The sequence below is a fragment of the Acinonyx jubatus genome, chromosome B4 (genome assembly GCF_027475565.1).
Source record: "Acinonyx jubatus isolate Ajub_Pintada_27869175 chromosome B4, VMU_Ajub_asm_v1.0, whole genome shotgun sequence".
NCBI lineage: Eukaryota > Metazoa > Chordata > Mammalia > Carnivora > Felidae > Acinonyx > Acinonyx jubatus.
The window spans coordinates 118,886,748-118,902,864 of record NC_069387.1 but is presented as its reverse complement, the minus strand read 5'-3'; the positions used below and the strand labels follow the sequence as shown (position 1 = coordinate 118,902,864).

General features: G+C 41.7%; 1 protein-coding gene across 3 annotated transcripts in view; it reads right to left on the bottom strand.

Annotated features, from left to right (window-relative positions):
- The window catches only part of ANO4 (anoctamin 4), a 412,471-nt gene extending 397,245 nt beyond the window's left edge, over positions 1-15,226 (bottom strand). For all 3 annotated transcript variants that reach the window (XM_027071002.2, XM_027071003.2, XM_027071004.2), the window contains exons 1-2: positions 14,709-15,226; positions 1,937-2,020 (exon numbers count right to left, since the gene is read on the bottom strand). In XM_027071002.2, coding sequence (XP_026926803.1) covers positions 1,937-2,020; positions 14,709-14,829 — 205 coding nt within the window. In that variant the 5' untranslated portion in view covers positions 14,830-15,226. The remainder of the gene's footprint in view (positions 1-1,936; positions 2,021-14,708) is intronic.
- Between the last annotated feature and the right edge of the window lie 891 nt (positions 15,227-16,117).

Here is a 16,117-nt window from a genome sequence, read left to right as displayed (position 1 = left end):
AGATAAGTTTCTATTCATAGCTCTTCACTCTTTATTCCAAACTTTGTAACCTGACTTCCCTCCCACCATCCATTGCCGTGGCTATCAGGGATGTCCCCAGGGCAGTCCCTGAATTCTAACCCTCCTCAGCCTCTCCTAGAAATTCCCTAGGCTTTCCAAAAACCATGCTCACTTGGTCTTCCTACCTCTGTCATTATTTCTATTAACTATGCTTCCCTCCAAGACTGGGAGCTGGCCCTCCACTCATTCAATATACTGACTCTTATAATCTCATCCTCTTGGAAAAATTCTACTGACTCCTCTGTGCAGAGAATGCCAATATCTTCATCTCCTGCCCATTCTCTCCTGTGGGTCATTCTGAGGTGGGAGTCTCACAGGCACCTCAAACCCACCACATCCAAGCAGTAGCCATCAAGTCCTCTTCCTGACTGCTATATTTCTAGAGATGGCTCAGACTCCCTGTCACCCTGAATCAAAGTCTCAGGGCACTTCTGTCTTTCCCTCATCCAGTCAATGACTAGTCCTGCCAGTTCTCCCACACCTCTCCCTCCAGACCTGCTCTTTATCGCACCTGCCAAGTTCATTACTGTCTCAAGTCAAAATTAAAGTCACAGCTACTTACTCTATTATGACGTGAGATCCTCTGCCCGGCATGAAATCCACCTTGTTCACCATCAAAATCCCTTCTTTCATCCATGCATTCATCTTGTCATCCTCCTGCTCTGAACCTCCCACTACTCAACAAATGTCTTTAGGAATGTCACTGTAGGTTGTTTGGTGTTTTCACACCATGGTCCATGAACTCTCCACAAGAATTTTTTTAACTGCTTTTATTTTTCATTTAAAATCTAATTTAATCACTTAAAATTAATAGATGCATATTGCAGACCAAGTTCTACCACTTAATTTTAGTGCCTAGATTTGTTTTTGTGTTTCCATCAAGTTGGCACCAATTGGTACACTCAATGAGAAAACGAGACAGATGGATATGTCAAGGTGCATCCATACCAAATGAAGATCCAATAACCTCACCAGCATTAGCAGAGATTTCACAGTGAGTTGAACAGAGAAAGGTGGGGGCAGACCAGAGTTATCATAAATACGTAGCAGTAAAGTTGTACTCAACTCAAAGATCCCATGCTGCTGCAGCCAGTCCCACATTGCATTACAAGAAGTGATTGTATTTTGGCAAAATAATGATGTCTATAATATTAATGTGATAGATTTGTAATTTTTTGCTTTACAGTGTTTTAAACTTTATTTATAAATTCAATTTGATTTGTATGGCCATTGGTATGGCTATAAGGTATTTATACTTAGTTTTATGTTTGAACATACTTAAGTATTATTATAATAAAAATAATTTAAACCAATTTTAGAGGTTCATAATCATTATTTGCTTTTATAGGTGTCCACATTACTAAGGTTTGAGAAACGATGATATAGTGTTTTAGAGCATGAACGTTTAGTGTCAAGCACACCTGGATTGAAACCATGGATACATTAATTATTGGCTAGATGGTAAAGATCGAATTTGTCATCTGTGAGATGGAAAAGTAATAATACCTTCCTCATACAGTCCTGATTAAGCAAAATAATGTATGTCGAAGGCCAAGAGCAGCAATAGCTAAATATAAATCTTAAAAAGTCAGTTTTAATATCAAGTACATAATAATCAGGTGATATACAAGTTAAAGAGTTAAAGTAAATGATGAAACGTTGGGAAAACGTGGGGATTTTTTTTTTAGCTTTTCCAACCACATTGCCTCCAGCAATATCCATGCAAAAGCACTAACAATCCACAAGAGGGTGCCCCAGCAAGAAAGTCCGCAAGCATTTGCTCTGATTCTGGAAACACAGACTCCTGCTATTATACTACCCTGGGCCTTTCCAGGCAATAATAATTTTTATAAAACAAAATGTCACAATTGCTCACCTATGGTGATCTGGCTGACACAACTGTAGTAGCTGCCTGTCGTTGCGGAGGAAAGGTTATAACTCCCACTGCTCACATCTCTGTCTGTTAAGAAAATAAGAGACAGTGGATTACATCCTGATAGACACCACGAACACAGTGTAAATATATGACCGTTGGTAGATTAACCAGCTCCCTGTTCTGGGCAGTCTCATACTCCTTTATCAGTTCATTCATTGGTACTTACCTAGTGCTCAGTGCCAGGCACTTGAAACGTTCAGCCAACAATCCAGACAGCCCCACACAGGCAATTTCAGTTGGATGCCACTATTATTGTAAGGGGGGTGACAAAGGATGCTGAAGTGCAGAGACAGTCAAGAGAACACTTGATCTAGAGAGGGTAGCAGGGAAGGCTTCCGGGAGGAAGCGACATATAAATTAAACCTAAAGATGAGTACCACCTCACTAAGCCAAAGAGGGAGGAACTGAGGGGAAAGATCCAGGCAGAGGCTTCATTATGTCTGGAGGCTCAGAGGCCACAAACAGGCTCCTGAGTTAGCAGCTGAGCACAGGAAGAGAAGGAGAGGTGCACAGCAGCTAGACTACGACAGGTCTTATAAACCATGTTAACAAGTTTGGATTTTGCCTAAAGAACAGGATCCCATTTTCACTTTAGAAAGGTCACTTTGAGGCCATGTGGAGAACAGACTGGAAGAAGCAAGATGAGAGGCAAAAGACTCCTTTCTGAGGCCGCTGTAATAATCCTGATGAGCAGTGAGGGTGGCCGAGCCATGGGAGATGTCCCAGTGGATACCACAGACGTGGATGCAGCTCCCTTCAGAGCTAAAAGTACAACACGCTGTACCGAATTCCTCACAATTGTGAACAGAAAATGTTGTAGGAACAGGAGCCAAAGAAACCCAAAGCTTCCGCTGACATAGCATCTTAGCATTTTCATCCACATCACCTCACGCATGAGGTTGGACAGGGCAGTCATCACCCCCCACCCAGCCCAACCCTATTCTCTGATGGAAAGGCTGAGACTCTGGGCACCAGGGTCACACGACAGTATGAGGCAGAATGGAGCCCACATCGAGATCAGAACATTTCAAATTGTTTATGAAACACAGCAGGGCACAAATAAGTGATTTTCAAATATCAAAATAAATATATATTTTCTAATATAAAACTTTTCAGGTTACGACAGTTATTATGATCATGGTTACAAAACTGACCTAAAAGAACTATTTAAATACGTTATGTAATAACGTATTTCCTAGTATGTAATACTAGGAAAACTTTGAAACTCTGATCTACAAATGGTCTCAGGGAAATAAATAATTACTAAGAATAAGTCAGTTGTGCTCCAAGAGAAGGGTTTATAGAAACATTCTGAGAGTCGGATTTTAGTGAGAGCACAATATGGATTGGTAGAAAAGATAGCTTTATATGTAAACACTCTTGGGAGGAAATAATAGCAGGTACATGGATGAAAAGAAGGAAATGAGAGGCTTCTGCAGGGACGTCCCTATATGCCTGGGGTTTGAAAGCACTTGGGGAATATTAAAAAAGCAAATGGTGAGCCAGAGGGCAGAGAAATGGTGGTGGCCCTCAGAAGCCACATAAAGGCCACTGTATGTCCACAAACAGGGAGGTAAAATTTAAACTAATTTTAACAGGGGAAAAATAATTTTAGTAAGTGCATGTGGCCAACTCATCCTCTAAGAAACATTCCCAGACCATCTCCATTCTGTAAGTTGCTTCCTGAGCATCAGACACGCCCCCAACAGCACTGAGCAGGCAAGACTGCACTGGTTGACATGGACCCTAAACCATGGGCTTGTCAAGAGCATACCCATGCCTTATTCAATTTGTAATTTCCAGAATTTAGTGCTGTGCCTGTCATCAGGTGAATCTTTAGTACATGTTCATTGGTTGCAAGAAAGAAAAAAAGATTCATGAAATTAAAAAAATAAAAAATGACCATTTCCCCTTCTTGTTAGCATAACTTCATTAGAGGTGGCTGGGATCAAAAAGAACACTGGGCTGGGAATCCGCAGGCCAGTGTTGGCCCAGTTCTTCTGCATATAAACTCTTACAACTTGGTTGAGCTGTTGACTGTTTCTACCTGACAGTGACAATAATGCTTATCTCACTTTTTTTTTTTAGTGGTGGTTGGGGAGGTGATGTGATATGGTTAATAAAAATAAATAGGCTACACAAATGCATAGTTAGCAAATAATTCAGTATATATTTGTGGAATCAGCTGAATCAACAAAATCCAGACCTAACAAATACCTAGCTACTCTAAAGTTGTCATTCCTAATTCTTCATAAACCCTTAACTAATGATCTGTCCTTAAATGATTTTTGGAAGGAAGGAGACCTGCAAGGGATAAGGTCAATGGCATCAAAGGTGATATATAAATAAATATATACAGAGAAAGAGATTCACAAGCCCAGAAGTAGCTATGCATGGGGAGAAGAGAAAAGAAATGAAGGAGAAAAGCATACTTAGAAATTAGTACTCAACAAAGAAGCAGGATGCCTGAATAAGGAATGAATGCATGGAAAGAGGCTGTAAATAAAACTTAATGGTAAAACAACTGAAATTTGAACAAAAGCTGAATGGTAAAACTAGGGCACAATTTGGTGGCAATATTTTGAAGAGACTCAAAAGGCAAAAGTAGAAAGACCTGTGGCAGTTATGGAACAAGATGACTCTGTGGAAAGGAAGATGTTTCCCCTGTACAGGAATTAAAACAAAAAAGCTAGATTTTTTTGGAGGGCTAAATATCCATTTAATCCTTTAGGAACCAATTGCAGTTAGAGAAAAGAATCAGGTTAACTAGTGGGAAAACTTGAGACTATGAATGAGATTAATAAACCTTGAGGGTTCTGGAGTCAGTATCTAAATTAGACACCTGGCTCCAACCCTTGGGCACATTACTGCATCTCTATGAGGCTCTGTTTCCTCATATGTATGATGAAAATAATAAAAGCACTTACCCTATAAGGCAACACACAGAAAGTGTTCAATTAGTGTCAGCTAATGTTTATTTTATACTGCAAAAGAATGAGGATATCCATAAAATGGAATGCCATATAGCAAAGAAAATAAATGAAGTAAAGCTACACAAAATATTATAGATCCATCTCACAATACTGAATGAAAGAAGCAACCAAAAAACAATTCGTGATTCTATTGGTGAAGTGTCAACAACAAAACTAAATTGTTTACAGATGCATATGTGGATGGTAAAGATAAGTAACATGGATGGTAGAGGGACGCCTGGGTGGCTCAGTCGGTTAAGCCTCTGACTTAGGGTCAGGTCACGATCTCATGGTCCATGGGTTTGAGCCCCATGTCTGCCTCTGTGATGACAGCTCAGAGCCTGCATGCAGCCTGCTTTGGATTCTGTGTCTCCCTCTGTCTCTGCCCCTACCCTGCTCACACTCTGTCTGTCTGTCTCTCTCTCAAAAATAAATAAAACATTAAAAAAAAAGAAAAGTAACAAATTAATTAGCATTTGGTGGTTCCATTTGGTGGAAAAGAAGCAACTTAGATTTGGGAGAGAGTATGGGCAGCAGGGGTGGGTTCTGCAGTACTGAAAATGTTCTGCTTCTTGACTTAGGTGGTGGTCACATGGTATTCATTTTGTAATTATTTGTTAAATTATAAATTTCTCTCCCTCCCCCCTCCCTGTACATATACTAAAACTCACAGTAATTTTTTTTAAAGAAATAAAGAGGGGCAGAAATTATGACAGGGCAAACCAGGAATGCAAATTCTGAAAAAAAAAATATCTAAGAAAATGAGACAGTGGTAGAATCAGATAATACTAGTTACTGAGCACTTGACCTTTACCAGGCACTATGCTAAACATTGATTATTTCATTTACATCCCTAGGTCATTTAAGCTTCAAAACAACTCTTATTACGTAGGTATGATTATGCCACTATACAGATCAGGAACTAGAGGTTCACAAAATTACAGAACGTGCAGAACTCACACTTCTGAGAGGTCACAAAGCTGGAATTAAAACCCATGTTTGTCTTACATGAGAGCAGAGGTGAAGACAGAAGGAGAACAGATTATTATTGCAAGCTGGGTTAGGTAGAGTCCTCTGGTATCTGGTGCTATATCTGTGATAGTCATTTCTCTGATGTGCTAAGCACTGAGGTTCCCCAGGGAACAAGGTGGACATCATCTTATGTACTTCTGTTATCAGAAACGTGTGGCAAAATTAATACACTTTTTTGATCTCAAATTATTTTGGTTATACTCATAAACAGAATGCTGTTACAACAAAAAGAAAACCTCACCCATTTCAATACGCAATCTATCTTACTTTCATCTTAACCACAGGGGGAAAAGAAAGCACTGAGCCTATTTATATCTTTCCACTGACTGTGGAATTCTAGGAAATATGTATGCAAACCTAAACAAAACTCTCAATATAAAATCATAATTATAATACCTAATTTGGGAAATTTAAAAACAAAGAATAAAACTAAAATACTGAATAATAATAGTATAGGAGCCAGGAGTTGGGTGCTCAGAACTATTCAGGAGAGAGGTCAATACATTAAATTCATAGTTTAAAAAACTATGATGAATAAGTGTAGAATTTGTTAAGTATGGTTTAAGTGAAACTAGAAGAGCAATTATTAAAACAACAGAAATAGACTATATTTCCAAACCAGTTTGTTGTGTTGGAGGGAGAGACAGATGGTGGGGAAGAATGGGAGAGGGGATTTAGCACAAAAAAAAAAAAATTAATTAATTTAGAAAAAGGAAATTGGAATAAAGCACAGGAATAAAAGATAAGACAAAGAGAAAATACAAAGTAAAATGGTAGAATTCAGTTCAAATATATTTGAATCACAATACATGTAAATGGTCTAAATTTGCTATTTAAGAGATTGTGAGAAGAATTTCTAAAAAAAAAAAAAAATTAAATGCTGTTTACAAAAGAAATGCCCCAAATATAAGGGCACAGACATGTTAAAAGTACAAGATATATATAAGAAAAAAATAAAGCAAGCAAATACTAACCAAAATAAAGCCAGAGTAGCTATGTTATTTTTAGATAAAAAAGCATTAAGGCAGAAAGCATCATTAAGTATACAGAGTCAATAAATAATGATAAAAGGTTCAAGGTTCAATGCTTCAGGAAGAGATAACATCTGTGTGCTCAAAATAAAACAACCTCAAAATATATGAAGCAAAAGTTAATAGCTGCAGGGAGAAACTGACAAATTCCACTATCATAAGGAGAGATTTTAACACACAATAATTGATTGGTGGAGCAAACAAAAATTTAGTAAAAATAAGGACAATTTAATATTGCATATCACTTGGCATCTTATTAAAATGAAGAACTTTAAAAAAATGAAGATCTTGATTTCATAGGTCTGGGGTGGGCCTTTAAATCTACATTTCTTTCTTTTCTTCCTTTTTTGTTTTAAGTTTTACTGAGATATAATTGACAAATGCATTTTGAATAGACTTCCAGCTGGTGCCAGCGTTGCTGGTTGAGGGACTCCAGACTGAGGTAAAGCCCTCCCCTGGAATCCACAAAGTCTGGGAAAGCCTCTCTCCAAAAAAAAAAATAAATCAAAAGGAAGGGAATTTTTTAAAAAGGAAAGAAAATGTTTTCACTAAACCCTTAAGTTCATATCATAAATCTGCTTATACACATGGACAGAGGAAACTCAAGAATTCACCAAACAGTTAAATGATGCATAGCTACTAATCTACAAAAACAAACTCACCATACAATTCCATTAATAACTATCCATGCTAGTGCACTGGAAATACTATTTAATTTACAAAATACATATTCATTGTGTAGCAGGAGCTACAGCTGCCTACTGCAGCTGATTTTTTTTAAATCACTTTAAATTGTTTATAAAGCGTTCTACAGAACGTACTATTAAAAATATATAATGATGGGGCACCTGGGTGGCTCAGTCAGTTAGGCATCTGACTTCAGTTCAGGTTATGATCTCACAGTTCATGAGTTAGAGCCCAGCGTTGCGCTCTGTGCTGACCGCTAAGAGCCTGGAGTCTGCTTTGGCCTATGTGTCTCCCTCTTTTCTGCCCCTCCCCTACTCGTGCTCTGTCTCCGTCTCTCAAAAATGAATGTTAAAAAATTATGTATAAAATGATACGTGTGTGTACATATCCATATATCTATTCCCCAGAAATAGTGCTGTGATTTATTCCATGTTTGCTGTATATTTTATAGGCTTACAGAAAAGTTAATATTCAGGACCCACTCTTTCCTCCCAGCCATATAACCACCCAATCTCCCTGGGCTTCAATTTCCTCCTTTATATTGTGACTGAAATTCATTCATTCGAAAAGTGTTGCCTGCCCACCACATAGAGTAGACAGTCTGGTCCCAGGTAGGAACCGGTGTCTTGGGAGGTCTTGCTAAGGTGCTGAGGAATCAATCCAAGTGTAGAAAGTATGTTTCCACTCAACACAGTGTTTCCCATAAAAACAGATTTCTTTATTACTGCAATAAAAACAACACATCATAGTGCTGTATACTAAATTGCCATAGGGCTTTCTAGGTTTTCATAAAATGTTTGCATTTGCTCTTTCATGTGACTTTTGCAACAGCGCTAGGAGGTACTAGTTGTAACAATACTCGTAGTAGCAGCCTCTACATCCCCCACAAGACCTGCGCTAGACCCAAACTCCTGGAGGGCAAGGCCATCCTTTATTCATCTTGTGCCCACAGGCCTGGCTCTGCCTAATGCATAGAAGACACAATGAATGTCTGCCAAAGCCTCTAGTAAGCTTTCAAATACATTAATCACCATTCCTGAATTTTAAACACTGTGCCTGATACTCATTAGCTCAGCTTCCCTTTGATTCCACTCACAGTCTCCACAGTGACAAAAGCCCTTTCATGAACCCTAATTAGAGAAAACCTTTCCTTTCCTTTCTTTTCCACATTACCTATTTGATTCAGTGTTGAAAAGCCTATATTCTATTTTCATTTTTTCCAGAAGGTAAAGATCCATTTCTTATTAGTACAATGTAAGATTCATGAAAACGGGCTTTTTGTTGTTGTTGTTGTTTTGTTTTTTGTTTACCTCCAGAACCTAAAACAGTGCCTGGCACATAGTAAGCACTCACAAAACACATCTATTCTAGAAACTTCCTTAGTAGCTGTGAACTATTTGTCTAGGACTATGTTCTAATAGAAAACTCCATGTGGCTATTACAAAGAACATAATGTTTTAAAGGAAAAGATTAAGATGTTTCTTCGCAGGATCAAAATAAAATTTTAATTTAATCTTACCCTAGAAAGAGACTTTTAAAATGTGAAGGCTGAAGGTGAAAGAATAATGCGTACATGCTTTGCTGCAGCTTTTTAATCAAAAGGATCCTAATCAATGTTGACCATGAGTGTCTGGATTGCATAATAACAAGCATGCCAGGTGGTGGAGGGCAAAAACAAGAGAAGTCATCAAATACCTCCTTGGATTTATTTTGTAAATAAAGCATGAGTTCCAGTTAGCATGCATCTGATTGTACCACATGCTTTTGGTGTGGACGCTTTTGGTCTTTTGCTTGTTCCTCTTAAAGTTATTTTGCTTGTTATTTGCAATAGGAAAATGAGGTTTTAAAAACTTGTGCACAGTGTATTGCCCCCTGACACAGTCTATGCAGTTATTCAGACACCCCAGTACTGGTCACCTACTATGTTTCAGGCATTGTGCTAGGCACCAGGAATTCAAAGATAAAAGATATCATCCTTGTCCTTTGGGATTTTACAACCCACAAAGGGGAATATTCACAAAACAAAACGGAGAGCTGGGTGGAAGAGGACTTACCCTGAGACATCCCCAAGGGAAAGGGGAGTGAGTGTTGTAAAGGAGAAGGGAGGTGTGTTTCAGAGCATGGGCCAAGGTCCAGACACCTGAGAAAGCCTGATGTAATCAGACATGCTAAACCACTGGTGTCCCAAAAAAGGTGGGGTGCTGGGACCACAAGAGAGAAGGGTGGTCAGCTCCTTAAGGGTCTTATTTGCCAAACAAGGAAGGTTAAATTGTGACTTGTAAGCAGAGGGGAGCCACTGAAAAGTTTTAAGCTGGAGAATACAGGATCAGATTTGCAAATGGGACCAGAAGGGATTATAACTAGAGGTAGAGAAACCAGATGGGAGGCTGCTACTGCAAAGGTGGTGGCCTCCACTAACATAAGAACAGTGGGCAGAAAGAGGAGAAAATAGAGTAGAAATATGTTAACGAAGAAGAATCAACAGGATTTGGTGACTGAGAGTATATCAGCTGGAGGAGAAGCCGATAGTAACAGCTCATGCTTACTGAGTACTCACTGTGCACCACACATATGCACCTACAAGTACTATTGCAGTGACCCCATTTTACAGATAAGAAAACTGAGACACAGGAGGTGAATCCCTTTGCCCAAGGTATTATGGTTAGTATGTTCCAGAAAGAGAGGAGTCAAAGAGGATTCCCAGGGGTCTGGCCTAGGTGCCTACATAGAACACAATGGTCCTTGCCAACCTTTCCAGGTTGTCACACTCTAGGAACATGTGGTCCTGACAGCTACCTTTATGCGCCCTGCCATCTCTCCCCTTTATCTTTGTTCATGTTGTTGTCCTTTGCTGGAATGTCCTCCTTCTCCCAATTAGCCTCTTAACATCATCCCCTCCAGGGAGCTATTCCTGACCTATCCCTCACTCCTCCCAGCCTCCCCCCGCCCACTACAACAATACTGCATTATAATTTTTGTTTAGAAGTCTGTCTCCTCTAACTGATCCTGCCATCTATGAGAGAAATAATGAGATCTCACTCATTCAGGCCCTCCTAGGTCCAGGCTAGAGCCTGGCACATACTTTGAGCTCAGCAGCTGGAGAGCTGGAGTTATTCTATGGGAAACAGGTAACGGCCGGGGGGGGGGGGGGGGGGGGGTTGGGGGCGGATTCTCCTTTGGACACATTGAGCTAAGCTGAAAGGCCAGAGAGGCATACAACTAGAGAAGTCTAGCCAACAGCTAAGTATAAAAGCATAGCACACACAAGAAAGAAGTTCTGAGCTGGTGAGTTCCACTGGGGAGTCACCGAAATAAAGACGAAGTCGCACGAAGGGAAATTATGTCGTATGCTCTCTGCCCCATTTAACTTCCATGTTGCATGGTTAGGCTTGGCTTCCTCTTCTAATTACCAGTACTGAACGTCTGCCCCCCATTGTCTTTTGGCCTTTGCTCAAGCCATGCTTTTTGCCTGGAATTATCCACACATTTGTTCATTTCCTTCCTCCTCCTAATTAACAGTAACCCCAGGCTCCAGAGTCAAACTCTAAATCTGCACTGGGGTTCCCCATTCATTATGTGAGGTTAAATAAGTTCCTCAACCTATCTATGCCTCGATTTCTTCAAATGAATATGGGGCTAACACTGGACGAATTTCTTAAAAGTTGTTGTGAGATTTAACTAAGGTAATTCACATAAAGTACCATTATTATGTCCCAGCATACCCCACACTTCTACTTAAAATACAAAAAACTTCACCACCCCAGTTTAAAGGCATCCCACCAAGGGACTGACTCTGCACTCAGGGTCATTGTCCAGCATTTGGTAGGTGGCTAATCAATGTCTTCCAAATGGTTGAGAGTAAGATTATAAACTCAAGGACACAACCCAGGCAAACATCAATATAAACAGAACTCCAAAAAGAAGCAACTTAAGAGATAGGAGGAATGGGGGGGGGGGGGAGGGAGAATAATTATAAGAACAATACTGGCTCTGATTACATTTCCTTCTTGTCTTCTACTTGCTCTCTCTGCTCAAGCCACACTGACCTTCTAGCTAACCCTGAACATGACAAACTCATTCCTACCCCAGGACCTTTGCTCTCACTATTCCCTTTGCCAGGATTGCTCTTTCCCCACATAAGGCAATGGTTCATTCCTTTATTTCATTTATATGTCTGCTGAAATATCTCCTCAGAGACACCTTCCCTAAAATAGCCCCCACTGTGCTCTATAAGCAACTTGGGCCCCATATTAAGCCTCTTCAGATACGAAGCTGACAGGTCCAAACATAAGTCATCTTCCTGGTTCAGACTAGAACATAGCCCCTCTGCCTTCTTTTGCATGGCCAAGAACAAATCAAGTCCCAGCCATTTCTCTCTAAAGGAGACTTGTCACCCATCCTTGGTGTCATGCACTTGGTTATATAATGAGCTAAAAGTGGATAAGAACCCAAACCATTTAAAAGACAAGCAAAGAAAAATCAGTGGTGAGCTCAAAAGGTTGAGGCATTAAAAATCCAGGATTTTAAAAACTGCATCATCCACTGAACATATATTTGTTAGAGTGCATATTACAGTTACTGATTACCTGAATCTCATTTCACATTTCCAGAATATATAAGCCTAGACGGCTGTCTAAAAGTAAAAATTCATGCTAAAATACAGAACAAGTTCCAATACAGGATCAAAAATGCATATTTGGATGGGAAGCTAATGAGGTTTACTGGAGGCTGCTGCTAATGAAATGCATACATAAGCCAAATTTCTCTCTCAGGAACCTAAAACACACGGTCTACAGTATAACTGTTCATTCTGTGCTAAAGATAGGACTAAGGCATTTATTAAATCAGTCAAATGAATACAAAAATTGAACCCTATAAGTTCCAGGAAAGAATCTTAGATCATCCCCCATCATGATATCTAAATCCAAATCCAACAGAACCAAAAGGGAACATTTTTAAAGCAGTTCAGTTGTCAGAGAGATGATTTGTAGAAGGTTCCAGACTGGGCCAAGCTCTCATCAGATAATGATCTTGACAACATTCAGCAGGTGAGGAATATATTGAATGTCCTCAAGTTTGTTTTTCCTTAACTTGTTCACTAGAATGGAAACCCTGATGGACTAACTTATCTTGTCATGTCTTGGGTCACTTTACTATGGGCTGAAGAACTAATGTGCACTTTGTGGCCAAGTGTATTCACCACATTAGGGATGGAAAGAAAGAAGAGCGTGTCAAGAATATATTTAAAATAGCACAAATTCTAATTGATATATATATATATATATATATATATATATATATATATATATATATTTAAGTCTGTTTTAGTTCCCTTAAAGGCCCTAAAGAGAAACCTGTGTAATTCTTTGTTGCCAAAAAAGAAACAAACAAACAAAAGGTCTGCCACCCTTTTCCTTTAATTACTGAAATATACTTGCTTTTCAAAAACAATTTCACTTCTTCTGATTTCATTTTCTCTACCTAGGTGCCCAATTAAGCTTTTAAAGTTTCTAGAAATTTAAAGAACTGATTATTATTAACTATCACTGACAGTATCCACAGAGTAGCATGTGAAATCCAACACGATGGATCACTGATCAAAAAAGGTGTAAAAAATAGATTCCTGACAATGAATATGCCTAAAACACCATCAGAATGTTGGATTATCCCCAGATGGTAACCCAAGAATGACAATGTTCTGTGTTAAATGTGTGGCAGGAGTAAGAACAATTCACAGCCCAGCAGAAGATGCATTAAGTTAAAAAAAAAAAAGTCACTAGTATGCAATTGGTAATCTTCTCACAATTCCTTATCAGTTCACAAGGATCAACTGCAAACCCTCAGAGCCACCTGAGTGATCCCTTTAAACAGTTATATCCCCCGTTAAAAAAAGACACTGACTCCTTTAACCTTGGTAAAATGAGCAGGGGACATCACTGGCCTGCAGAATGAAGCCTCCATACCAACCATACCAAAGATCAGCAAATCCACCGCCCCCCGCCCCCCCAAATCCGAGGCTTGGGAGATGTCCCTGCAAAACATTTTCCAACAATTGCTCATCTGCTTCACGTTTAAAACGCGTTTAAAACGCCAAAACTAGATGTTATCACAGCAACTGATTGCCAGGGGAAGAGGGGGGAGGTCTACTTGAGTTTCTCCCTCCTATAACCCAATCTCGGCAGCATCTCTGACAAAGGTCTACAGAGAATTGCTTTTTCCACGCAAGCAGGAATGTTGATAAAAAGCCTTGTTGGCTTCCCCAGTGCAGTGGGATTTCTAGCTGAGTTGGAAACCTTCATACTGTGATTTTGCTTTCCTCAGAACTCTGCAATGCCTTTAAGAAATAATAATAATAATAATAATAATAATAATAAATATATATATATTTTTTTAACCCAAAACGGTGGGGGGGGGGGGAATGATGCCTTCTATTCCCATGGAACTTTTATTTACAAGCTGATTTTTTTTTTTGCATTAAAAGCATATTTTGGTGCATATTATTTTAACCCCACAGCATCTGTCAGGGAGATGTTCTCATCTCTAATTTACAGATGGAGAAATACAGAAACAAAAAAGTTTAAATAACTTGCCCAAGGTCAGTCAGGGACAAGGCAAGCGCTGACTGAACGCAGACCTCCCAACTCCCAAGCCTCGCACCACTAGAAACGAACTTAACACCCGTTCCCTTCCCTTCGGTGCTCTGAAGCTAGTGGGATTTTTCTGGAGACACAGAGCTCCCAGACACCTCCCAAATTTTGGGCGTTTTTACCCCCACCGACTCCTTTTGCACATACTCCCTTCCCGGGTTTCGGGCAGCTCCAACCCCGCAGAGCTTCGGACCCCCAGCCCCACGCAGTGCGCGCTGCAGCCCCCTCCCTTCCTTCCTGACCCTCTCGGGAGCCGAACCCCGAAGTTCTCCAGGATGCTCTGACGGCTTCCCGGCCCCGCCCGCCCCAGCCGCCCCGAGAGCCCGTGATCGCCCGCCGTTACCGTATGCCGTGAGGGAGGCCATCCTGGCTCGCGTCCTGCCCAGGCTGGCCAGGGCGTCGGCCAGAGCGGCCGCCTGCGCGCCGCGCCCCTGGACGGCCGGCGCCTGGCCCCGCGAGTGCATGCGCTTGGCTCCCGCGGCGCCCGGCCGCCCCGCTGCTGAGCATGCCCAGTCAGCCCGCCGCGGTCGCCCCGAGAGGTGCCCGCGGCTCGCAGGTGCCCCTGGCCGGGTCTCGGCTGCAAGGGCAGACGGTCAACCGCGCTTCGGGTCCCCGTGCTCCGGGTCCCCGCGGGGATTGAACCTGCAGCGGAGGACTGGCGACCCGGAGAGAGGAGGAGCGAAGCAGGCGGTGGGAGGTGCTGGGGCGCGCGGCGGATGTGGCCCCAACGGGCGGACGTCGGGCAGGACCCGGCTGGGTCCACTCCAAGCAGGGTGCCCCTCGGGGTGGGGGCTACAGGGTGACGCGGGCAAACGTGGGATCGGGGAGTCCCGAGGGCGCCACAGCCTCCGGGACCTCGAGCCTCCAGCTCTTTTCCTAGGGAAGTTCCACTGGAGAACACGACTGGGGACGCAGGGGGTGGGACCGGCCGCCTGTGACTCTAGGGCGCGATTCCCAGCGTAGGGGACAGTCTCAAGAAGGGTTTGCCTCCGAGGCCGAAGCCCAAGGGAGAGTGGCAACTGTGTCCCGTGGATTTTTATTAATGAAGTCCTTGACCTCTAAGTACAGACTTCTGACCCCAACAGCCCAGACCTGTCCTAGAGCATCATCCTGTCACCTTTATTGGTGTGTCTGTCTCCCCGTGAGGCTGCGTCTAGTGTCCTATTCTGCTCTGACTGCTCGTGCTTCAATCAGGGCGTGAACTCAATATTTGTTGAATGACTAAAGACCCAACCCCCTCCCAGCTCTCTCTACCTGGAAGCCCACCCATTCTGTCGTGCTGGTTCTCGACTTAAGAATCAGCTCCCTGGCAAATGGGAGGAGAAAGAAAGAAATGGGAGGCAAAGGGGAGTGGGGAGAACAGGAAAAAACTAGAGGCCGCCTAACTACCTCTTGGGGTCAGGAACACCTGGAGTTTCGCAAATCCCAAGAGTAAATTAAATTCACAAGCTCCTGAGCGCTGCCCAGGGCTTCCACTGGCCTGATGACCGGAGAGTCTCGGCCTTGAAAAACGCCAGCGTCCAACAAATTGGGGGGCGATGCTGTGGAGCCTAGTAACTGCGTTTGGGGTTGTGCCAGCTTCGGTGGAGGTACTGAGAGGGCTCAGTTGTCTTCTGACTTCCAGATTTTCTCTCCCTTTACCTCCACATTTTAGCTCAGGTAGGGTCATGAAGAAGGACAATCAAAATGAGTTCCAAATTGCACTTTAATTCTTCTTGGCAGCTCTTTCTAATTAGCAGGAACTAAAATGTG